The sequence below is a fragment of the Chanos chanos genome, chromosome 10, assembly GCF_902362185.1.
Source record: "Chanos chanos chromosome 10, fChaCha1.1, whole genome shotgun sequence".
In the NCBI taxonomy this organism is placed as follows: Eukaryota; Metazoa; Chordata; class Actinopteri; order Gonorynchiformes; family Chanidae; genus Chanos; species Chanos chanos.
Window position 1 is genome coordinate 32161890 of NC_044504.1, and position 26451 is coordinate 32188340.

At 41.4% G+C, this 26451-nt stretch overlaps 1 protein-coding gene across 1 annotated transcript in view; it reads right to left on the minus strand.

Annotated features, from left to right (window-relative positions):
• The window catches only part of vwa8 (von Willebrand factor A domain containing 8), a 59475-nt gene extending 44071 nt beyond the window's left edge, over window positions 1-15404 (minus strand). Inside the window, exons 1-14 of the mRNA XM_030786889.1 lie at window positions 15266-15404; window positions 14720-14797; window positions 13523-13653; window positions 13062-13172; window positions 10365-10532; window positions 9812-9976; window positions 9648-9697; window positions 9428-9536; window positions 9208-9312; window positions 8866-8994; window positions 8351-8485; window positions 7080-7157; window positions 4472-4632; window positions 4066-4179 (exon numbers count right to left, since the gene is read on the minus strand). Coding sequence (XP_030642749.1) covers window positions 4066-4179; window positions 4472-4632; window positions 7080-7157; window positions 8351-8485; window positions 8866-8994; window positions 9208-9312; window positions 9428-9536; window positions 9648-9697; window positions 9812-9976; window positions 10365-10532; window positions 13062-13172; window positions 13523-13653; window positions 14720-14797; window positions 15266-15404 — 1673 coding nt within the window. The remainder of the gene's footprint in view (window positions 1-4065; window positions 4180-4471; window positions 4633-7079; window positions 7158-8350; window positions 8486-8865; window positions 8995-9207; window positions 9313-9427; window positions 9537-9647; window positions 9698-9811; window positions 9977-10364; window positions 10533-13061; window positions 13173-13522; window positions 13654-14719; window positions 14798-15265) is intronic.
• Window positions 15405-26451: the final 11047 nt, after the last annotated feature.

Below are 26451 nucleotides of genomic sequence, written 5' to 3' on the forward strand. Positions count from 1 at the left end.
GACAATGAGACACTGGTGACTGGTGGCTCTGTTTCTCATTGGTGACACTGTTTCTCAGTCCTGCCATTCATCAAGCTTTACCACCTTGATTAAGTTATGTTATCAAGGGCTGTTGAGGACTACACTAAACAATCACACACACACACACACACACACACACACACACCTGAGGACTGATAAGTGTAAAATATGTGGTCGAGCTGTCAGGGGGAATTGGATGTGGCCATGTCAGTTTCCATGCCCTTTCTGATCTCTCTCTGACATGGCTGACGCTACACAACTGCCACCACCATGCCTGCTGGCAGCGTCGGCACATAATTCTAATAGACAGCTACAGCTATTTATAAAACAATGGAGACCCCAGCATGTAATACAGAAAAACACCTCCTGACAAAGAGAGAAAAAAAGTGAGAGTGAAAAAAGAGGATGTGTGCGTGTGTGTGTGTGTGAGAGAGAGAGAGAGAGAGAGAGAGAGAGAGAGAGAGAGAGAGAGAGAGAGAACTCAATGCTACTATATAGTTGTAGTCCTCAAACATGGGCAGTCATCACAAGCTTAACTTTCTCCAGTTGCCTAGCAACTACCTTCCATCCCCTGTCCACTCTCTACATAGAAACTCTGCTTTTTTCATGTTTACTGTACAACAGGTGCAATGCCTTACAGCAAGTACGATACATCTCACAGGTGCCTACGTATGCGCTGCTTCATAAACCTACACTGATCTCATGAAATAGTCTAATCCGGAACAACCAAAAACGCTAAGACCACAGGGCCGTGTTCCAGAGTCATCTAATATTTTAATTAGTTCATTATCTCGTTCAGTGATTACTCCAAATGAGGTGACTGACAAACACAGAGACGCATGGGGGATTCAGAATTGGCTTAGTGTTGAAGATAGGGAATGACACCCGGCTCTGGATATCAAGGCGGTGTTCGTTCTCACCCTCAACCTGAAAAAGTGACCTCGCGCCCCCCCCCCAAACCCCCCATGCTCCCACCCCATTTTGGGCCAGCGGGGGGGGGGGGGGGCGGGGGTCTGGGGGCTGAGCTGTTGGGGCGTGACTGAGGCGTGTTTGCCAAACTGAAACGCAGGCGTGATAATTAAGAGCAGTGGTGGGACCACATAGAGACAGATCAGAGGTGTAGCCTGAGACACTGCCAGCTGGAAACTGAGGAAGAGGAAGTGGCTTTACTTCATCGTCAGACGCGCCACCACAAACATCCTTCCATCCAGCTGTCTTGGTGGAGTTCCACTGACAGGACACACTCACACACACACACAACACACACTGTTCTCATAAGCCAGAGGTGTCACTGCCTTTTACTTATTAAACCAAAGGAAAGTATGACCGTGTCACTCAGATCTAAAAATAATGCTACTTTGAGTACAGCAATAATGAAGACAAATGTCATGCATTTTCCTTTCTGCAAAGAGACGGCGCGCGTTGAGAAAATAAAATTGCTCATCATAAATAAATGTTTGGTTTATTGCTTGGGCCTGAACTGTATATTTTACGTGCCCCTTACGCGTCCTAAAAACATCAGCATTTGCTGCAAGACGTGAAAGAAATGAGGGAAACCTGGAACGCATACTGGGGGGGGGGGGGAGAGAAGATGTATAGGACTTGTTGTGAACATGACAGTGTGAGCGTTCGTACATATGCTGTTGCCGTCATGGTTACATTCCAGCTGAGAGTGGACTTTCAGATTTTGTCAGGCTGTTGGGACGTCGCCATCATACTTCGAATACCGTGCTATTTATCTGCGACGTGTTGAAGAAACACATTGCAAATCAAAAGACGAACTGGGAAAAAAAACAACGCTACGATACCATAAAATCCGAGCAATATTACCAAATTACGCATCCACATATTGAAGGCAAGTGAGGCCAGACAAAAATAAACCATTTTGAACCTTAGACAAACCCCATAAAATCAACCTTCAGAAGAAATGGAGCCAGCTAGCCTGTCCCAGTGGGTGGTTTCCTGTTATTGTGGGGAAAGATGAAAGCCTCTATTGTTACGACCTGTTATGCATCACATCGTAATTTACCAGCCGAGACGCGCTGAAGCTCAGGACTTTCGTTTAATATGCAGTCTTCTCTCTGACACACGTAGAAGGACAGATCATTTGGCCGTTCCCTGAGTAGCTGCTCATCGGTTACAGTGCAGCGGCTGTTGGAAGGATTTCACCGAGGCTTAGCCGACACCTCAGAGGCGCCGCTCTCCTTTCAGACGCACTATCAGTACTCTGCCGGTCCAACCTCAATCAGCTGGTATGAGCGAGTGCTGGAGATGTGTCTTAACTCACTGGATCGAATGAAATAAATTCTGAAGAGTATTTCTACATTATGTTTCATGAATAAACACTGCTTAAGTACTTTAACATGCATCTTTGTCGTGACAGAAAGAGATTTAAGGCATCTCCCTGAAAAAGGCTCCTTGGGGTTAAAATTAATTATTTTAAATACACAGGATTAATATCTTAAATACACAGGTCTCTGAGAAACTATTTTCAAAGGTTTGTTTACTTTTACAACTTCATTTTATTAGAGCTAACTGCATATAAATGGAGCCTGTGTGAAAAACAACATCAAGGTTTTACACTTGTTTTATTTATTTTAAAAACATGCTAACCACATGCAACATTTGAGGGTGAAGAGTTTATGATCCGTTAGATTTGCAAGGTGGTTGCACCACCTTAAGCTGAGATAACTGCTAACAAAATCCTTCTCTAATTGGTGAGTTATCTCACACATAACTGTGGGAATTTTGCGTAAGAATTTTGGGTTGGTTCCTGCACGACGAAACTACTTCACAACACGTTTTTTAACCAAGAACAGCTCGTCACTGGACTTGATGTAACATTTTTAATGGGGTTTAGCTCTAGACTAGGTTTAGACCCATTTAGGATCAGTGTCTTGTTCCATGACCCGATCACACTTCAGCTTCAACTGATGAGCAGATGGTCGGGTACTCTCCTGTTTTATTATGGACCTAATGAGGTGATCTATTCAGTTAAGACGCATCTCTAGGTTCGTACGAGTTCAGGAAGGATGGCACAGAGAACTGACAGCGTGATGGTGTGTCACTGAACAGCAGTGCGTCTGAGGTGTTGATTAAGTTTCCATGACAAATACCCCTGTTGAGACTGCGCTGTTTCTCATGAACAATGAAATACAGCAAAGCCCGAATTCTTTTCCTTTTGTCTGTTGGTGAGACCGTACATTAATGCATTACACGCATTATTCATAGATTTCACATAAATTACATATAGATACCGCAGGTATGTCAGCCTGCACAGATAAATGCGACCATGCGTCAGAGGATGAGCATACACACAGGTGATAATGAGTGTTAACTTCACATACGTTGGTTGACGCCTTGAGGCTCATACTGAATACTCCCACTTCACACACATTCTCTTCCTCTCACTCTAACGCACACTCACACATACACACACACACACACTCACACGTACAAGCGCACACACACACACACACACACACACCGCTTCTGGTGTGGTCACACTCCAGAACGGCTGTTTCCACTGAGCGGACTTGGCTAAGCCCATGACAGCTCTTATGAGAAATGACTAAACCTCACCTTACTGGAGCTTCAGGCAACTGGAGAACTTCAAAACTTTCCATATACACTTGGTAGGAAAGACCTCTGAGCCCTTAAGATTTAGAAATCTTTTGAATCTACACATTGGCTGTATACACTGGATAACATTTTCGGTCTTGTTTACAGGAAGAGACTTTGAACAGACAAAATGATATTATAACTGTCACAGTTGAGCTCTTTTGAGCATATAATTGGTAGTAAAACATCAGAAGCTTAAGAGGTTTAAAACCAAGGCTTAAGGCTTATGACTTAATTGCCGTAACAATTTCCCAGAACTCAGCTCTCGGTCTAACTAAATTATGGTCTAATTTACTAATTTACAGTAATTTGACTCATGTCCAAAAAAAAAAAAAAAAAAAAAAAAGCATTTCATGTCCAAATCCTTTAAATGATACACTAAGAGACAACTTCAAATGAGGGATAACCTGATAGCAAAAGTACCTGTCCTGCATCTCCTGGTCTGTTAGCTGCAGGTCTTCCCTCAGAGCCTGGTAGCGGTCCCACCTCAAGAGCCGAGTCCCATCGTACAGCGTCAGCTCTCTGTCATGCAGCAGCCTGAGACACAAAGCAGCAGTATGTTACAGTCAAATAAAGACGAACGACCATAAACTTCATCTACCACAGCAAACAGCATAGCCCGGACAAGAGGAACTGATGGTGAGTCAGTTGTTTTACTGTAAATCGTTATGAAAGAGAAGAAGACTTTCACTGTCACGCTGATGTCCTAAAGTGCATTTGAGACAAGGCATTGCGCGGCTTCCTGAGCTATTTCAGGCCGATCGCTTCGGCGCGGTGAAGATAATCATTGACGTGAATCAGTCTGAGTCAAGCGGCACCGCTTCCTGACCTGGAGAGGACGGTCAAGGTTCCCAAATTGACCCGGTGGATACCGTCCAGCAGCACCAGCTTGCCGTCCTGAGCGGCGCTGACCAGCGGGGAGGCCCTCCAGGCCGTGTCACCGTTGGGTAGGGTATACCTCTGCTGGAGCAGGTCGCGTGCTGTCATGTCCTGAAGAAAGCAGACGCACATTGCTAAACACGGTCACAGTTTTTCACATGCCATCCCTCAGACATGCGGTGTCAGAGCGATGAGTCTGAGTCGGACGGAGTCACGTCAGGACGTGGCAGAGCAAAGCGGGACACCCTTCAGACCACATTAGGGAAGACCGCCTGAGCCCGGCCAGTTACAACTCCACAGGGAGAAGGAGGAGAAGCCAAGAGATAGATACATAGATATAAAGACAGACACATATCGATAGATAGATAGATAGATAGATGGATAGATAGATAGATAGATAGATAGATAGATAGATAGATAGATAGATAGATAGATAGATAGATAGATAGATAGATAGATAGATAGATAGATAGATAGATAGATAGATAGTTGGATAGAGAGAGAGAGGGAGAGAGAGAGAGAGAGAGAGACAGATAGATAGATAGATAGATAGATAGATAGATAGATAGATAGATAGATAGATAGATAGATAGATAGATAGATAGATAGATAGCGGTAGATCTATGGCATCTCAAGAATGAAAGGATCGAGATCCTGAGAATATCATAAGTTCAAATGCTACTGGTTACTAATAAGCGCTAAGGGATATGGACCTGAAATAAATGATGATTTAAATTCATTTAAACCACGTGCCACCACTTTTATCCAGTCTAAAACAATGTCCTCCATTTCTTAAAACTTTTATTTATTTATTTATTTCATAAATTCAGTTCTCGAAGCTGAATCTACATAGGATATAGAATTCAGCTATGGCTGCTCAAGAGGTCTGGTCACAGATGGCAAATATCTTTCCCTTAATATTTGTACCTGAGTGTGGATGTGTGTGTGTGTGTTTTTTTTTCAGAAAAGCTCACTTTCAAACTGCTATACGTCACAGTCACAGAGGTCAAGCCATAAATTGCGGCCTTCATATATAAGATGTGATTTGGTAAGTTCAAGTGATGAACCACACCACAAATTCTTTTATTCCCTGAACATAGGGACCCCTGACCTGCAGGATCTAAAAATAGACCCAGTATAATGCTCAAGCAGCTTCCATTTCCTGCCTGTTCCTCACTGAGCCAGCTGCATTCTCAGCATTCCACAGCACGCACACACGCGCGCGCGCGCACACGCACACACACACACACACACACACACACACACGGGTGTTTTACTACCTGCACTGAGAGTGCTCCCTCTTCTACTTCATCAGCTCCTAACTTTCTTTCTTTCTTTCATGGGCCTCAACTGATGCAACAAAGATGCACCAATATACCACCCCCCCACCACCACTACATACTAGTTTGAATGTCAAACTGTGAGATTTTTCAGTTTCTTCTAAGTTTTTCTAATCATCACTTTTCAAAGGAATTTCTCTGTAATCTGATCTTCTCTCTGAGTCAGACACCCTGGAGTGAGAACAGCCGCTTCTGCTTGTGTCATACAGTTTTTCTATTTAGAGAGCTTGTGGATAGAGTGAGGTGTTATTGCAGAGACGAGAAAAAAAAACACCAAAACACAAGACCCTAAAAAGCTGCAGCCAGGAACTGACTGTGCTCTGACAATAAACCAAGAGACACAGTGCTGTTCTGGGACAAATCTAAAAAACTATAATGGACAGTTCATGACTCTGAATTCTAATAATAGAAAAGACACAAGTTCAGACTAAAGGATTGCTATTTAAGGATGTTTTCTTATCTTAAGAAAACCTTTTTTTGGGAAAAAAAACCAGAAAACAATTCTTCAGAAAGTCTAGTGTGGTCTTTCGGGTAACGTAAACAATTTAAACCAGCAATAAGCGGGGGGCGGGGGGGGGGGACCCCACTGAAAAACCTCTCAAATGACTGGTAAAGGAGGCCAGATGACTTGTACCTATGACCTAACGCTGCATGTCCTGCGGTGTTACTCCACTGTGTCCCAGTGGGGTAGTCCCCGAGCCAGCGGTTTGCTTTCCCCAGAAAACACAAACAAAACTCTGTTAACAACACTGTGTGCAGCTGCAGGGGTGACTGCCTGCTGATGTTCCTGAAACATCAGCCCAAACCCGTGAAGAAATGTGCTGAACGATTATTAAAAAAAAAAGGTTGTTTGTCAGACAAAATGGCGTTAAATACGACCTGCTGAAAACACTTTGCCTTGCCGAATGCTTAGCTTAGCTTAGCTTAAGTTGTCTTGCTCAATGCTCTGAGCTGGTAAGGCCTGTTTTAGGTCAGCTTGAATCATGGCAGTGTTTTCATCTGAATATATGTTTGGAAAACCTGCTCAGTTTAATTTCCCAATACTTACTTCAACTTGGCTGAAAAAAAAATGCTAAAAACCTTAGCTAATTTATCACAGTATAACACAGTATAATAAAGAGTCCAATAGTTATTTAGGTGTATTGTTTTTTTCCCGTGCCATAATTCGTCTTTTTTTTTTTTTTTTTAAAGATTAAAGAGGATGTTTTCTCACCGTACCTGATAAAGCATAATGGGTTCAACAGTGTAGCCCAGCATCTCAGCAAATTCCTTGGCAATAACAGATTTGCCACAACCCTGAAACAATAGAAAAAGAATTACGATAACCCAACAGTAATAAAAATGTTCGCTTCCTTGCTGGCAGTTGTAGATTACCACTAGGTGTTAACACGCTCTGTTTCATATACACCCAACAGTACATTGTGAAAATAAATGGGAACTTTGGCTACCAAAAAAAAAAAAAAGAAGAAAAAGCTACAACTTAGTTTGCACATATTTAACATCAATTAGGTAACATCATATGTACTTGATTCAATGGAAGAACGAGTTTTCCTGATTTTTCATTGTGTAATTTCAGTGAAGACTCTATGGTGTGCCCTGCTGACAATGACTGACAGGTCAGTTCCTCATAATGGTCAAACTCCTTGCCTGTCTCACCTAGAACTGAGGTGGCTGCCATCATTAGGAGATAACAGGCCACTGGCCATCCCAGACTGGGACAATAATAGGAGAGAATTTAAAATCAATAAATAAAGAAATTTAGGGAGCCCGATGACTAACCCTAACCCTAACCCTAACCCTGATCTATCCTTTTTCATTTTTGTGCCTATAAAACATTAAGTTTGCTCGAAAAGGTGAGGGGAGATGGCTGACTTCATATTTTGAGAAACATGCCATATTAAATTATTTACAGCAAGCAAGGCAACAAATACTGAGCTCACACAACTTTAATTTGACTTTCTGTTCCAACGTTAAATTATCATAAGCAGGATCCTAAAGAACTTCAGCAATGTGTTGTTATCAGTTACCTTCTTACATTCTGGAATTTAATATTTTGGAAAGACCCTCTCACATCTGAGAAGATTTTTTTACATCGTTTCTTCACGCACCACTGAATTTTCTAAACCTCACAAGAATACACTGAAAATGCAGCTGAAAACAATTTCATAATCTTAAAGCAAGCGGCAGGTGTTTTGAGAAGCCGCAGTTGCTTTTAATAGCATAGCGGCAGAATGATTCAGACCAAACACTAAATCAGCATATTAAGCTATCAGTGAATCAGAGCCGACTTGCCAAGAATTAAACATCTGGCACAATTTTTCTGAGAAAATTTTAGAGTTCGTGTTCTCCCCACACACTACCTTAACAGGCTATGAGGAAACACCAGCTATTGTTCTCAAGCTTGAAGACAGATCAACTGTGTATGGCGAAAGGTTCCATTTACGACTCGAGTTTTCCCTGCAGTGGTTGCAGGATGTTGGGGTGTTTACCTTGGCTCCGATCAAACATATGTCCTTGACGAGGTGGGACTGCATCATCTCGGCCAGCAGACAGGCGTGGGTGGGTGTGCTGATAAAGGAGGGGCTACTGTTTGGGGGCCGAGGACGTCGCGTTCCTGAAGGAACCTGCGGAAGGTCCACAACATTTCCTTTCGTGGGAAAAAAAAATACTCGGACCCTGCAGATGTCAGAGTGCCACACACGCACGCACGCACACACACGGTTCCTGGGCTGATAAACGTAATCTACCGAGCCGCGCTTTTAATCCCTTACTTTTTGGGGCCGCGTACAAGTTCAAACAGAACATTATCTTCAAAGGGTTTCTTCTGACATTAGCTCCCAAAACCATGATGACACATCAAAACTTCAAACGCAAACATCAAAACTTCAAAACGCAAAATCTGATTCGTCTTGCCCTGCTCTTTACATAACAGGAAATAAAAACAAAGCCAAAAAAAAAAAAAAAAAAAAGAGGGGTGGCTTATCCAAAAATGATGACATCTCACCTGAAAAGTGACGTTCTTGTCTGCAACGCGTAGAGTGACAGCTACTTGTCCTGCCCGCTCTCCACTCCCAGCCTCTACACTGACCACTTCACTAGGAGAGTGTTTTCTTCCATCCAGGAGCTCGAAACGCTAGGGAGCGTGACAACCAAAGTTAGAGAGTATTACTTGAGCAACAGTTTCCCTTAGCAAAACCTAAGAGATACACTGCACCATCACATTATAAAACATTGGTGAAGTTGGAACTAATTGTTATCATGTCTACAAGTGTCTGTGTATACACTAGAAGAGGTTAATGCTTGTGTGTTTGAATGGAAGAGGAGTATAGGAGGGAGTGGAACTTACGCTGAGTACCCCCTCCACAGCCTTGCGGCCGTCTTTGCCCAGCATGGCCTCGTATGGGTAGAGTCTATGGATCAGTTGCTGAGATGGCAGCATAGGAGCCAGGTTCTGTAGAAGAGACACACACAAAGTCCTGAAGAACTTGGAAAACATTAGCATTGATCGTTTTCCTGCACTGTCAGATCAATAAAGACCAGGGCAGATCCGTCTTATACCAACTCACCAGCACTTTGATGGCTGGTGGCAGATTGTCCACGGGGAAGTCAGGAAGACCAAGGTTGGAAGATTCTTGAGAGCAAAGGGTTGTGGCAAAAGACAGGAGCTTGGACACTCTGTGAGTAAGATTGATAACGTCGGACATTTATCAAAACATAAATTTAAGATATTAAGATATTTGAGCAAAGCCATCCGACAGTGGGAAAGCCTGAGGTTCTGTTTTGTACCTTTCAGCTGCTATGTTTGGTCCAATACTATACAAGAGTTCTAGCTGGTCCTGAGGAACAAAAAAAACGACCAACTGAGTGTCTCATCATCATCAGTTCAACCACTCTGTTAAATTCAACCATTCAAGCGCTTTAAGTGTGATGTACTGCATATACGGAGAGACCTTGAATGGCAAGTAGTAGATGTCTCTGGCCTGGAAGCGGGAGCGCAGTGGGGGATCCAGAGGGTTTCCGGTGTATCTTGGGACCGGCAGGCCGAGGGCGATCACTCGAAAGTCTTCACTCACACGGACAATCTTCCACGCATCCAGCTCCTCCTTAGTGTGCTCCTAAAATATCCACACACACAATTATTTCTGTCCGTCAAACTCAGTCTGAAGTCAGTCTAAAGCTTTAAGAATCAGTGATGAAATAAATTTTTAAAATCAGCCCCGTCTGTCCGATTACACTCAGGAGACATGATTCATCTGAGTCATTGTGATTAATGCAAAAGAATCAAGAGGAGAGAATTCATGATTATAAAAGGAATTTGACTCAAAATCTGGGCCCAGAAAACCCCAAGAACGTTCACCCATGTCATCTCTGAAGCATCACATATTCCACCGCCAACCCCACTGTGTGTTCACAGAGTAATTATGTACTGTCACTGAGAGCAACCGCCGGGCTGCTTTCCCCCTGTCTGCGTGAGTGACAGTGATCTGATAGAGCCGTTCTGACCTCCAGCAGCCTGTCATAGCGCTGGGCTGACATCAGGAAGCGGCCGTCCTCCAGCTGCATCTCACGGTTCTCCAGCAGGTTGTTGAGTACAGGCAGCACGTTCCTCTCTGCCTTCTCCAGCCCTTCCAGAACCAGGATGCGGCCCTCTGTCGCTGCCCGCACCGCGCACTGCGGGAGCCGGGGAGAAAACTCCATGAGAACCTCCATGGCTGTGTTTACACACACTGCGCACATCTCCCCGCTTTTTACTTTCCTTATCTGGTAGAAACGAAGAAATCTAAAGCCGCCACCGTTCTAAAAATACATTTACTCGGAAAACGTTAATCTTAAAGAGGTTATTTTTTATTTCTTTCTTTCTTTTTTTTTTTTTTTTTTCAGCGCATTTCGATGACATGAAAAATCGTGGTTTGGCTGATAGTACCTCCCTTAAAATAGCTGTATGGATGCCTTAACCGAATCTGTATTAGCTGGAAATATTTATGAACAATTTATAGATGGTGAATCACTGGGAATAACTGTATGCGTTTTCTGCCAGATTCTGCACACTTAAAGCCTAAACAATGCTTTACAGTAACGGGGATGGGGTTGGCGGGGGGGATTCTGTCTACTCTATATTTGTAAAACATTTAAATGCCTTCACCCACAGCACACAATTTTCTATTCTGGATGATCCTAATTTTTAGCCTTAACCAAATGTAGGTTGTCTGTCTCATCCACTCTGTTTTGAAGATACAGCAGAGCAAACATATGGGTGCAAGAATCAAACAGCACTGACGTCAGCAGCAGGAAATTCAAGGCAACTTTGGTAACCACAAAATAAGTCCACATGTAATTAGGTTAGGATGTAAATATATGCCTGATACTGTGGGAATAGAAACTATAAAAGTGCAGCCAGATGCTCCAAATTTAACTCTGGATCCATTTCCATCATGGATGCTATAATCACATAATTACTAGAAATGCAAATGACGCAGGATAAGACGACCAGAACCAACCACATTCCGGCCCCATAGTACGGTTGTCAGTGAGACAGCAAATCGGATATGGTCAAATAAATTCCCATTAAAACATATTTTTATTTGGACACATTTCTGAAGTGACCATTGGCACTGGAGCTTCTTAAGGTGGAAAGAATGATCTCATGAGATATTTCTCTTAAGTTTTTGGACTTTGGACTTCAATGCCTATGACTCTGTGTTTATGGAGACACTGACACCAGCATAAATAATATGAGCTGACCTCTATGAAAGTAAATATGGCACAGACAATCCTGGACAGACAATGAGTTGCTTGGTAAACAGAAAATTCCAGAAAAGGATCATTCCCTGAAACTCTACATCTAACCCCATTTCTAGCACCGTAATTGCAAATTAACTCCAGTCTGTCAAGACATGTTTTCATTTGATCAATTTATTTTGTTAATCATAAATTATTTATTATGTTAAGTAAACCAGCATGGTCATTAGATTAGACGATAAGCTTTACCTAAGCAATAAACTTCGCTGACAGACACAAGTGTCATACCATTTGCACGCACGACTGGTCAGTTTGGTAAACATGGTCACAGACAGCATAGTACAGAACTTCTCTATTCAAATACAGAAAGTCTGATGGCTAAAAAAAGGAGAACTCATCGCTCGAGTCTCAAAGATTGGTATATAGGTCTCAAAATGAGCGCAGATCCTGCGGGAACAGTCAGATGCTCTAGTTAACAGCCATACACACACACACACACACACAGGCCCTCAGGAGTTTATCTCTTGTCCTTCCAAGGATCTCATACTGCATACCCATAAAGTCCTTGTAGCTCTAAGAGCAGATTTAAGGACATTTCTCTCCACCATTTATCTCAAGATACAAATTAAACATTTTTGCAGCCAGGTGGGGTAAGCTTTAAGTGATGTTACAAATTAAGCCAATGTCCACTTTATTACTCAAGCAATCTATTACTGGATATAAGATGATTAGCGGCTACTTTGTGACAAAGCTATTCACTGCCAAATGGAATCAGGTGGCCAGAGTCTGCAAGACATAAACTGTCAAGAACAAGAACAAGAGGTCACTTGCTCAGTTCGCGAGTCAAACCTGCAAGGACGAAACTCTCAGAGAGTGTTTCCATGGTAACATTTTGTATTTTTTTTATGCACCATAAAACACAATTGCAGTCATCAGCAGCTGCTGTAAAATGCCCGCACATGCGATGATAGCAGTCGGGATCCTAATGACACAATTTGAGAGAGAGCAAACAGCAAACAGCGTGCGCTAATTAAATGTCTGACAACACAGGACAAATAAACGGATAACACTGATAACCTGACCCCCGGGGACGGAGTGAGAAATTTGCCAGATCTTCGAAGAATCTACCTTCATTTGCTATTTGTCTAATTAAGAGCCTGTCTCCTCACTGATCCAATGGACTTCAACTAGACTGAGGGAAAACCACAGACATGCATACTTTATAGTTCCTGAATGAACCACATTCGCGGAACGGTATCACATTCAGAAATCTTAAACAAAGCATTGAATATGGTACCATTTGTTACAATGCTGGCATCACAATATCACAAAGTATATGTAACATATTGCTCATGGAGGTAAGAGTGAAAAGAGCTATATTGATTCAGCTGTACTGGTATTTTGGTTGTATTTGTTCTGGATAGGCAGAGTGGTTGTTTTTTTTTTTGTGGTCCTACTTGCCTGGTCAATGTAGAAGGCAGTTCCAGAGCGGATCTCTCTGCGCTGTTTCAGGTCAGTCTCAGTCGTATCCCTGGACAACGCCATATATTCTACCTCCCGTTTAGTCAGCTCCTACGGTCCAACATAATTCATAAGATAATCACGGCAAGTGCTTTGATGTATATTTAACCAGTTAATTAATTCACAATATTTGACAGACAAAAAAACAAAGAGACTCAAAAAAGCAATAATAACTTAACAAACTAACGCTAGTGGAAAAAATCAATCCAAGTGAAGAGGAATGCTGGGAATTAAATCACCACAAGAAATCCAATTACTTCAATAAAAAAAAAAGAAAAAAAAAAACTCTTATGGTAAAACTGCCTCTCACAGTGAACGACTGGGAATCAAATGTCAAGTTAGTGGTGATGTAACAATGGACCGGCATGATCACGGGGAGTGGAGTGTGTGTATATAATTACCAGGTACTGCATGGCGATAGATCGACGCAATGGTCCAGGAGGGCCAATCAGAAACACATCCTGGCCCAGCAGGTCCTTCTGCATGATCCAGCGGAGGTGCTGGACCACGGTCTGTGGCATGCCCTCTGTCACTGCAGAGGACAGATATCTTGAGTGCACTGGTAACTTTGTGCACTGTGCACAACCAATCAGAAATAAAATACATAAATAAATAAAACCAATACGCTTCTTACAGACTGAGGAAATTATGCTAAGGGATTAATGGGGCAAATAAACACAAATGATGTCTTCCTGCAGTTTGATCTGCGAAATGGAGTGACATTGCATAGCAGTGTAAAAGACATAGTACCTCATAACACACTCAGATTAGTATGAACAATTTTATACACCTGGTATTACAGATTCATAATAACATCCATTCATTCATTCATTTTCAAAGCCACTTGTCCTATTTAGGGTCGCAGGGTGCTGGAGCCTATCCCAGTGCTCACTCAGTGAAAGGGAGAGAAACACCCTGAACAAGTCGCCAGTCCATCCCATGGCAGACAAAAACACTCACACACACAATTTAGGGGCAATTTAGTGTCTCCAATTCACCCAACCTGCAAGTCTTTGGACTGTGGAAGGAAACCCATACAGATAAGGGGAAAACATGCAAACTCCACACAGAAAGGACCCTGGCCGCCTGGCTGGAAACCAAACCCGGGACCTGGTGGTGTGCTATGCACTGCACCACCATGCGGCCCATTCATAATAAAAGATATATTTAATTCAGGTTTGACCCTACGTTTTTGTACTGCAAAATTTAAGCATGATATGGCCAGAGGGAAGTTCTTACACTGCTTATTCATTTATAATACATATCTAATAAGATGATTGTTTATGTAGGCCATACTTTCAGAACTGTGCAGACTGACAGAATGAAGGTCATCATTCATTATTTCAGATTTTCAGACAAGGGAGGCAATAATCTCATCACTTAAAAGGATTTGAAAGTGTTTACAGGGTTTACACGAATATTTATGGCCCTTTGCAATCACACTTCGATTCAATAGTGTTGAAAGTGTAAACTTAGTTGTCAACGATTCTAGCTTTTCCTTTTGAGAACTAAACTATGTGACTGTGACACCAAATACAGAAGAACACATTCACCATATTACCATCTGTCACATGGAAGAGGTGTGCACAAAAACGTACTGTGACTGATGGGCACAAGCTCTGGGCTTCTGGGTGTTTTCAGTTGGTATGAAATCTCTCCTATTTTGATGGTGTCACCTAAAGGTAAAAGATAAATATATATGTAAGACATTCATGAAAACATAGGCATGAAATGATTTACAATACTGTGATGAAATATAGTTCTGTGTCCTCCTGAGGAAAGTGTGCTCTAAATCAGGAAAGTTTGGTTCCTACTTTGAACTCCTTCTTAAAATGAACATGTAAACATAACAACTTGAAGTACAATATAACTTATTTAAAAGAAGCTACGCAAACAGGCAACTAACATTAAAAACCAATATTGTGAACGACCTGCCTTGTTAATCAACTTGTTATAACGTCACATCGTGGCGTGATAAAATAATAATGATGATAGTAATAACCTTGCTAGCCAGACAAATCTAAGCATAGTTTGGATCACGTATTGGTCTTAAAGGAAGGATTTAATTGCTATTAAAACCTTCGCAACAATGTGGCGAATATTCAGTGGCATGTCAACGGTGTTGTGGTTTGAGAGAGTTATACCTGACGACGTTTTAAGGAATTTGACCTCACGTGCGCTATATGTCCAGCCATCCTTGGACAGAGCAGATCCTACAATATTACGAATTCTTCGGGCAGCGACAGCTGCTGCCGTGCCTTTAGATAAGATACGTGAATGCATGCTGAAAAATTAAGGACAGTGAAATCAGAGAACTATCGTTGCGGACATCCCAGTGCTATTTAGGTTTTCTTATACTCATTTCGTAACTGCCGACAACTCACAACTCACTCTGGACGGCGGAAGATAATAATTGATGGACAGAAACGGTGCGTCGAATAAACCTTCCGCATGACCAAGAGTCGTCTGCAGGTTCCAGTTTATTGTAAGCCTAACTGTTAAGGGTACCACTGTTGTTAGCCACAACATACACCTTCATTTGCTCAGTTTATTTTCTCTTCCGCCTATCATTTATTCTTCCGGGCGTACGTAAATACACAGTCCACCCAAGTCTCCATGTACTAGTCTCCATGTCAGAATACTGTCTGACAAATTCAAAATGACAGCTAATTCTGCGCGTCAAACAGGAAACAAAGCTACTTTGCAAATCTCATTTTGCACTTATGTTGTCTTCGCAGCAATATACTTTATGTTTCAGGGATTATACATGTTGAATGAAATAACCAGAGTGTTCGTTGAGGAGGAAAAAAGCATATTCCAAAATACCGTTAGGAGCCATGTTTCAAATGTTAACTGTGGCAAACCAGGGGGAATCTGAGTGTAAATTTGCCTGCCCAGGTACATTAATTAAGAGGAAGAGCGAATTGACTATATTTGTACTTTATCCACCTCGTTTTTTGTATTTCTGCTCAAGTTAAATTGTTTGAAAATATTGTACCTTTGACTCAACAACACTTTTCCACACATTTCTCAGTCCTTACTTCCTCAACGCTCTTCCTTCCTGAGTGAAAAGTACAATATTTACAAAAGAAAAAAAGGAACTTGATGAAAAGCATAAGTACCTGGGAATAGAACGACTGAGTGCAGTACAAGTACAGTAGAAATGTACTTAAGTAATTACTTTTCAAAAAGCAACGTGCTTATGTGTTTACAGACAGTGTCAACCCCCTTGGCAAAATGTGGGGATAACATGTAAAAATTGGGTCCGATGACGTCATCCACATTGCCTCTATTCCTTATACGGATTGACATTTATCACGTGGCGGGGAAGCTCAGCCCTTGGAAGACCCTGGCAGAAGAGGGAGGTAATAAGTGGCGGAGTGGTGAAAGCGGAATAGCAGCCCAGTCTAGGACTTCATACCATATGCCCGTTTTCACCATTACAAAGAAGCCCTACATTGTATTCCGCGCGTGTAGAATATACGTATTCTGAGGACGCTGGAGAAAAGGGACTGGGGAATATGGAAGATGACTACCACTATACCCGTAGCCCTGCCTGGGAAGAACTGGTTAGTACTTTAGATTTCATATCCATGGAAAAGAGAATACAGACCATTTGCCAGCGTTCTTCATCCATATTGTTTAGTGTAATCTCTGACAAGCATTTAATCAAATTAATCGCAGAGTTTGGCTAGCGAACAGTCTGGCGTACGAATTTCAAAAGTTTCATAATTTGGCTGCTATGAAACCAAAGAGTGCTCTACGGCCGATGATCGTTTTCCTGCTTTTGTTGCCAAGCTTTAAGTCAGTGCTGGGAAATTAGTTCAACCTTTCACTAAACCGTGGCGTACTGCAATTGAAAAGTTTGTTGAATAACGGTGAGCTGCCGGTGGCCCAAAAAAGTTGTAGTTTGGTTTTCTGGAAAAATGTGAGTTTATTTTGTCTTGCCCCATTTCACCTGTAGACCTGTAGATAAGCTGTCACTTCTATTTAGTAGGCTAAGTCTACGATGAACATATTTTTTCCTCTTTTAGTGTGATTTGCTGAGGACGATTGGATGCCAGAATGGTTTCAATCATATCTCCTACGCTGTTTCACGTCAGTGGGTGTTAGTGTATGGATGAATTTAAATGACTTAAACTTTCCGTTTACACGTACGTTTACGTCTCAAGAAAGCTCAACTAGCTATTTAGTAACGTATGAAATGTAATTGAGAAACCACAGTGTACCATGTGTCGATTCAGTCTGTTACACTGACAGGTTTATCAAATAAACTATGCAATGCAAAATCTAAACATCTCATTCCAGCATGTGTTTGTTCGAGAACAGCGTTTTGCCTTTGACATTTAAAACTTAAAAAGAGAGATCCTCAAAATTCAGCCACGATCAACACCCCCTCTTAAAAAATGTGTTGTTTTCGAAGTTTTCTATATTGTCCATAACTGTGAGGACAGTATCATTTGCATAAGTCTGTTTCAAATGGAATGTGTCCATGTAGTAGCCTATTGCTTTACATAATGAACAGCATAATGTGCGAAGGAGTCACAGGTATTTTTAAAAGCACTGGATCCTATTATAATTGGGTGCCTTAATTAGTGCACTTACCAGCCTCCTTGTTTCAACACTTATGCGTTACAAAACTGAATTGTTTCATACATAAATTATTGACTGGGAATTTAAAAACGTTACAGCTATGACTCGGATGTCAAACTTTACTGTAACCAGTTTAGACAGACTGATTTTTAAAAAATGCTTTACATAATTTGTCGTATTCATCTGAGATATTGATGTTGCGTATACCGTTGCCAGCATGTTGCCTGCAAAGTCAGAGCTACAGGGACATCTGTTGCTAACCCCGCAACTCCTCAGTTTCATCAATATTCCACCGCTAGGGTTTGCTACAGAGATTTCCTCTTACTGTTGGATGACAGTCTGCCTCTGTTTAGGCGGTCTCAAACCTCTATCTAGGTTTATGTAGGCTGACATCGTGGATTAAATGCATTCGAAAGCCTGTCTTTCATATGAAATACTGACTGCTTAGACATGATAGTTTTTCATGCGCCTGTATAATATGCTGGAGTGAGTGAATGTCTTGACGTGCACTGTGGCAGAAATAGTGGAAGATGACGGCTAAGAAAGCCGCTTTTCAGCCGCTGTCCAGCTCTCGCATCCTAGAGAGGAAGGGAGCGGCTGACCGCGTGAGCGTGAAGGCTAACCCGGAGTGGTGTGCCTCCTCTTCCCACCAGGAGCCGGAGAAAGGATCAGCGACCACGTCGGGAATCCATCCGCATGTAGTGGGTGCCGTCGGAGGCACAGGTCCTGGGGACGAGTCGTCTGACAGTGAAGGAGAGCAAGAAGGGCCCCAAAAACTCATACGGAAAGTGTCCACCTCTGGACAGCTTCGAAGCAAGGTAAGATGCGTAATGACTTGTTGAAATTCATGTATGTTTTTTTGTCTCAAAAAACAAATTTGTTCTCTCGCGGTAAATGTATCAATAGCGCAACGCCATATTCCGCAACAGTGTGACATCCATGTACGAGATAATTAGTCTGGTATTCTAAGACAGCATCACCATCAAATAAATAGTACTGACACAGCCGTGGGCCAAACATATTAACTTCATAAAATATTTTATTTTTGCGACTTTTTTTTCTTTATCACTCGTTTGTTTGCTTTTCCGTGAATCACAATACTAGTTGAGGCACTTTCCAGTATTTCCAACCTGTTGATATGTTTGGTCTAGATTACTTTTAAAATGAATAATTGAAGGCATATGATGTTGAAATCAAATGGAAGCTTGTCTCTGTAACGTGAGCCCTGCACTCGCCGTAACAGAATAAATCATTTTACAACGTGCGTTTTCTTTGATTCAACATTTTGGATTCTTGGCCAATATTATGGTTCACATATAATTTTAGTTTCATTTTTTTAAATGAGTGCGATCGTTTTTAAAATAGTATATGAGATATAAATTAGGTTTTTAATTGCTTGGCTTAAATTTAATGAAATTGATTCAAACTATCATATACATTTAATTATTTACTGTTGCTATAACATTGTGGTAGTTTTCATGTTAGGATACTTGTCTTTTTAGGCTTTTAAATAATATCTAAACGTTCAATTGATCTGCTCTAAACATTTTAGACAATATTGGGTTTTTTTTGTTTTTGTTTTTGTTTTTTTGTTTTTTGTTTTTTTTTTTGCATTTTATTTTGATCAGTTTCCATAGTTGTTAGGAGTTGTACTGGAGTTAGAGCTTGCTTCAGCTTGCTGTAAAAAATTTGTTACTGTGAACTCAGAACAAGAGTTCTTCGTGCTTTTCCTACTCTACATTCTTAAATCATCCTTTCACTTCCTTTTTACTCCCAGTTACATGACACCTTAGCCGCCCTGGCCCACTTCAGCTGTGACATCATAAAGAAGTTCCTTTTTCTGACCTGAACAGATCCACTCAATTATTGACTGGCTACTCTCCACCCTCACTACATTATTTAAGAAGTCTATATTTAGAAGGCAGCTCTGGATCTGGAACTGATGATGTGAGGGCCCCTCTTTTGTCATGCTAATTATTGGCTCATTTTAAACATACCACATGAGTAAACAGAGCTTAACAATCACTAAAAAAAACACATCCACTCCCAAACAAAAATGCCCTGTCATTTTACCTGAGCTAGTAGGGACAGGTGCTGTGCAATCTAAAATAAACCAATAAAATCTAAAAATTATTTGCATGGTTATATCTAAATATATTTTATCTATGTCTTTATGTATACATACACATAGATAGATATAGATAGTAATGATAATAATAATAATAATAATAATAATAATGATAATACAAATTAGAATATATATATATATATATATATATATGTGTGTGTGTGTGTGTGTGTGTGTGTGTGTGTGTGTGTGTGTGTGTGTGTAAATTAAAGTAAGATTTTTTTTTAGATCTCATTCATTGTGATGTGAGAATCTGAGAAATAGGAAATGCACCTGTTGAATGCAACATTGTAGTGGTAGCAGTGGTATGTACTCTGTTAAGCCATTTATCACTGACACTACAGTTTCAGACACTTACCTTAAATTGGCAAAGAAAAAAAAAACCCTTCCATCTTGTCACTTCTGAGAATACCACTTTCCCAGGGAAGATCCCCAACCCCACCATCTGGTTCATCAGTGGGGGAGCAGAGCCATAAGCCTTAGTGCCTCAGAGAACCTCACAGGGCTTGGCTGCAGTACTGTACTAGCTGTGCGTGTGCGCACGCGCGCGCGTGTGTGTGTGTGTGTGTGTGTGTGTGTGTGTGTGTACAAGAGAGAGAGAGGTCTTGCACAGACTAGTGTCTCAAACTGCAGTGGCAAAGTTAAGTTGTTTTTGTACACCTAAATGTAGAAGCAAGAGGCAGATATTTGGAAAGGCAGGAAGAGAGAGAGAAAGAGAGAGAGAGAGAGGTTTGTCCGGTAACACTAAAGCAAAAGACCTGTACCTCAAGCTTTTGTGTGTGTGTGTGTGTGCGTGCGCGCGTACGTGCATGTTAGTTTGTTAGCATTTGTGAGCCTGTGCGAGTGCAGAGGGCACGTGTGTGTGTGTGTGTGTGTGTGTGTGCGTGCGTGCGTGAGAGAGAGAGTTTGCACGTGTGTGTTTGTGTGTGTCCGGGCAGTTAGAGTTGGACACTGGGCCGCAGTGTGTGTGTGCAGATCAGTGGTAATGGAGCACGCTGGCTCTGAGTGCTGTTCCAGCTCATTGTTTGCTCAGCGTGGCTCATCATGGTGACTGTCTGTAGCTGCCTGCCTCCCTGTTCCCTGGCCACAGACCTCTTCTCCCCCTTCAGCAGTCCAGCTGCCATGGATCTTTGACTGCAGGGGTGCAATGACATTTTTTTCCCCCTGATTTGCTGACACCATAGCAACCACAGGCCATATTTTCATCAAGCTAATGGCCTCAGGGAAAAGAAACCCTGCAGCATTATGACTTGCATGGGAAGATAGTGTGTTTCACTGAGTTAAAGGCGAAGATAAAACACATATTTTTGTCTGTGTTAGAGATGAAAACAAAGTAAAGAAATCTGTTTTTTTATGCGCGATACAGGGCTTCAGTTTCCGTAGCAACACCATTCTCACTTCCAAAACAAGGTTTATTCAGAAGGTTTCCCACAGAGAAGGCAAGCTATTAGTGAGGCCAGTTTTACAAATGTTTATTCATATGTGTATCCAAGAACAAAATGTATTTTTTGGTCAAAGCTTGTTAAAGCATCATAAGCTTTTATCACTCACAATAATTTCTGTAAGTATCCTAATAAAATGTGGGCATTAAAGGTGTTTTTTAAGATGGCTCATTAAGCAGCGTAATCAGGAACACGAAGCTACACGTCAGTCATTGCAGTATGCAAAAATATTACTCATAGTCTAAAGTGTATGTTAGACCTCAGCGCAAGAAGTAGGAATTTGTAGCTTGAGGACCTTATCTGTACCTCTAATAAATCAGAGTCAGTGAATCTGAACATTCAGAATGCATTATGTACTGTGCTAAGTTTGACTTTGGCTCATACAAAACCCAGGAGTAAGTACGTGTATGTCACTAGAGCAAAACTATAGGATGCCCATGGAAGTGGGGGCAGATCCAGATCTCATTGGTTGCTTTTTTGTTTAGTGTTTTGTAAAATTCTGCAGGCTACTGCTCTGGTTCTGATCCACCATTCTGTAATAAAACATTTGGTCTCAGTGCGAGAAGTTAACAGTAGCAGAACACCTGAGGCTGGTGTCTATCTCAGATAGAGAGAGAGGTGATACTCCCACTGCTCTGTGGTTTTTAGGGTCCCCAGCTACGGTTAGTAAGTCAGGCTCTCTTACACAGAACAGAAAGGCTATTAGTAGATGACAGTAGCTTTTCTCTCATTTAGGCATCCTTATCGTTTTTGCTTGTCACCAAAAATAACAATTAATGAACAGCATACAGATTTAGCCTAAGTAACAACAGATTCAATGATTTTTTTTTTGGACAAACTGACAAGTAAGGTGTAAACTAAAACTATAGTATACTGACTATAGTGTTAAATGTTGGCAGTTAATGTAAGGCAGCTTGAGCAAAGATGTCGTACTGATATGTAATTTCAATTGAAATCAAGAGTGAATTAGTTATAATTGGTCAAGCAACCTTGTAAAATTAACTTATGAAAACATCACGTCCCCCCTGTTTCCTAATAAACACTGATCTCCATACTTTTAATGCACTGAAAATCTCAGGTTACCCTGTCGCCCTCCTGATTTTTGGCAGTGATGCAATTAGCCCTGGACTGAGAGAATCTGATAGCACAATTAGAAGTGTATCGTGCACTGAGTAGGTATTGTATTTAGTGTTCGAGTGATGCTGAGACAGACCATGGCCATCATGTCCCATCACAGTTGCATTGATCGCAAATTCAATTTCTACAGCCAGATGAAACTGATGTCGGAGGAAAATACTGAGAGGGTGTCCTCGAAAAGTATATATATATAAAAAAAAGATCATGACTCTATATAAAACCCCATATAAAAGAATGTGTATTTAAGTCTGAATTAAAGAGTAGTATGATTTTGTAAACACAGCACAGTTTTTAAGTAGAAACTGGATCTGTCAGTGCTAATCCTGGGAACCCACTGGGCAACACATTTTTAGCTTAGCTCCTACACACCTGATTTCATTTTTTATACCAATCATACAGATCTTGGTGAGGTGAATGAATGAACTGGCTTTGGACTTGATGAAGAAAATGTGCTGTACAGTGAATCAGCCAAGCCTGAGCTAAGTAACACGAGTGTAGAGAATTGAAGATGGTTGAATTCAGAGACCCCAATAGTATTGTATCTGAGCAACAGGGCCGGGGAGCTGTGATCCAGGTGCAGAGATAAGGAGGGGAAGCCTGTCACGGCAGAAATGAAGTAAACAGCAGTGATGTTCTGACAAGTCCTCTTATTGAATTAAGAGGATCCGCTGTTCCAGGGCTGGGATCAGTCTCTTCCATACTCTTCACTAGTACATGCAATGGGAAGCACTGCTGATCGCATTGTGAGCCGGCAGGAAAAAAAAGACGTTGCCCCCCAGGCTAATTTTGGCTTATTGTCCACCTCAGCCCTGCTGTTTGGCATGGTTGGAATGGCTGGTGTGTTTCTCGCATCTTCAGTAAAATTCTAATCAAGCATCTCCACCTTTTTCTTATGTGTCTTAGATGCTTCCTTGAAATAATACAAGTTACAGTCAAACCGGTCACTTTGTGAAAATAAAATGTATCTTTTAGCATATAATTCTGTACTGTTTTCATATTCATAATGATGGCAAATTATTGCAGAGATTTTGCTAAGATATATGTATAGAGGTACATGTGTACAGATATATAAAGGTAATGAACAGGGGATTGTTGGTATAGCTTCAATGTGTGAGATACTATATTAAACAGAAAAAAAAATATATATATTATATATCACTTAGATTTTGTCAGGAAAAAAATCCTCAAGACAGTTGAAAAACGTGCCATACATCTTTCTCAGTTTTATTCACACTCCCTGATACCTGGAGATTGGCTTTTGTCGACGAATGTCCCATCTCATGAATTCATTTTTAAAATTGTTACTGGCTGGTTTGTTTTTTTTTTTTGCTTTCAGTGACCCTAACAGACACTATATACCTGTTCAAAAGCCACGCATTTTCTCTCCTCTCAGTTGAACTTCAAAATGGGGGCGGTGGAAGAGTAGTTTTAACACAGCCGTTGGTATTTGGAAGCACCAAACAGGAAACAAGACCATATTCATAACCATGGGCAGCCTCAGAATGGTGGGCAGTGTATGGTTGAGGCCTGAACAGAACAGGCTTCATGAAAAGGAGGTCTTAATGGTTCCTCTTTTCTCTCAATATCCCTTCCCCCTGCTGACTGTATTGCAGTGTTTCACTGGCTTGTCATTTGTTGGCCCTCCCCATACCCCGACCATCCTGACCAGTATAATTGTTACCTTGTGCTCTGCCTCTTCTCTACACAATGACTCGGTGTCGTCGGAGATGGGAAAATTATGCGCCAACAACTGACAAGGTATAATTGCGTGACCAGTTTAAACTGTGCTGCAAAGTTTTACTGAAAGTGTGTGTTTTTTTTTTAAAACCTTCATAGACTGCTGCAGTGTGCTCTTGTTAACAGTGGTGAAATATTTCTTATTTAAAACCATTATAGTGGTTGTACAGGCTTCCCATAACAACATGCTTTCTCGAAAGACACATTTTTATCTGAAGATTTTTTTTTCTCTCATATTGAAAACGATTGTGATTGAAATATGTGAGGTCAAGCACTTTGTCAGGGGGCAAATGTCAAATGTCAGTCAGGCTTACATGTGAAGATGATACAGTCTGAGTCACTCCAAAAGGAGGCCTTAATGCACTTGTTGGTTAAAACAGAAACATCTGTCATTACTGAAATGTTCCTCATGTTGTGGGTTAATTGACAGTGAACAGAGAAACAACTGGTGTGTTACACTTTTTCTGACCTGGAAGCCTGCTGTCGGGATCCCGAGGTTACTTCAAACCTAAAAGGACCAAATCTTGTTTCAAAATCTTTTCATCACTGCAAAGCAAAATATCCCTCTCTGTACAGGGAATCACTGTACATCCTCCCTAACAAAGTAAGCTTCCAATTAGGCTTGAAGCCATATGCCTCAGCACTAGTCTAATAAAGGGCACATCTCCAGCAATGCTGGCAGGCTTTGAGAAAGGTGGTTTTTGATTAGCCAGTCATTAGGCAAAGTCGGAGGATAATGACCAGCAATGGAAATTCTGTGGCTTTTCAACTCTTTTGGTGTTCTTGCTCATGTGACATCTGTGCCCACAGATACCAATGCAACCAGTGCAGCGTAGTTCAGGGCATGAAAGATCTGAGGTTTTCACTGACTGGCATGTTCACATGATTAATCACGCAGTCTGTTCAAGCGTGTAGTCTGTCACCAGTGACGACTCCTCCGCCATTGTCTGTAGGATATTTTTCTTTTCATGCTGCTTCTGGTATTTTCAGCAGTTGCTGTATGCAGTCTGTGACAGTGTGGTTTGTAAATAATTTCAGTGGGTTCAATACTTACCTGCTGAACCTAATCAAAAAGGCCGGCCGTGAAAGCCGCTTTCCTCGCACGCATGGTCACCTTGTTTTAGTAACACTGTTCAAAGAAAGAGACCACTTAGTAGCAAAATGTTAAGTAACGACGCCGGCGTTCCGAAGTAAACATTTAGTATTAGAATGCACTGAAAAGCTTATCTTGAGGGATTTTATTATAATGTCTCATTACAGCAGATGTTTACCACCCCGTCTGAGTTTTTCATGTACCCTTTTATCAGCATAGAGAAGAAGAAGAAGAACCCAGAGAGTAATTTGTTGTTTGCGACTGTGACAGTTGAGAAGAGCTTCCTTGGTGATCAGGATGTCTGGAATTTACTGAGATTCCCATTTCTATATTAGGCTACTGTAATTACTCACAGGCTTTGATGCATGAACAGTTTCTTTATCTGGAGTGTAACCCTGTGCATGCTTGAATTCATGACATCACTGGTTCTGTAACAATTATTTCCTGATTCATCTCTGTCTGTCTGTGAACTCCAGAAAAGGCCTTTTAGACTTCTTTTCCCCCTTTCAATTACATTCTTTGAGTCCTTTTTATGTAAGCACCATATCAAGAACCACCAAGCCAAGAATATGTGCTTGTATTCAGTCGATTCCGGTCAAAGCTCTCAGTGAAAACGAATCTCCAAGAGGTCTTGCCTTTGATATACGTGCAATGGTGTCTTGTTCACCCATGTATTATCCTCCAGGTGAATGATGGGAAGAAGATGGTAGTTGTCTATTGTACGAACAAGTCTGAAAGGTACACATGATTATAGCAGCTTCCATTTCCAAGGCTGATGCCACGTTCAAGAGGGGTGAAGTGCTTTTTCTTCTCCCCTGGCGCAGGTCCAGACTAATGCTGATCAGACCTTGAGGTGACGTCGAAAGAGGATCTCTTTTCACTGAGAACGTGAATGAGAGAAGAATGAACTCACTTCAGCAGAGAGTCTGTCTCATTGGCAAACTATTAATCAGTTACAGGTGTAGAGGAAGGTTACAGTAATGTCCAGAAATAGTGTGTCAGTGATGAGTGGGTGCATTTTATTTTAACACATTGCAAGAAACGATGAAAAAGCATGAGTAGTACGTGTTTAGGTCTCTTGAAATTCGAAAATAAGAGCGATACTCGCTGCATTAGATTTGAATGTGCAGGGCAAAGAACAATACTGTTTAGGACAGAGTGGAACATGTAGGAATAAACTGAGGGAACTAGTTTTATGAT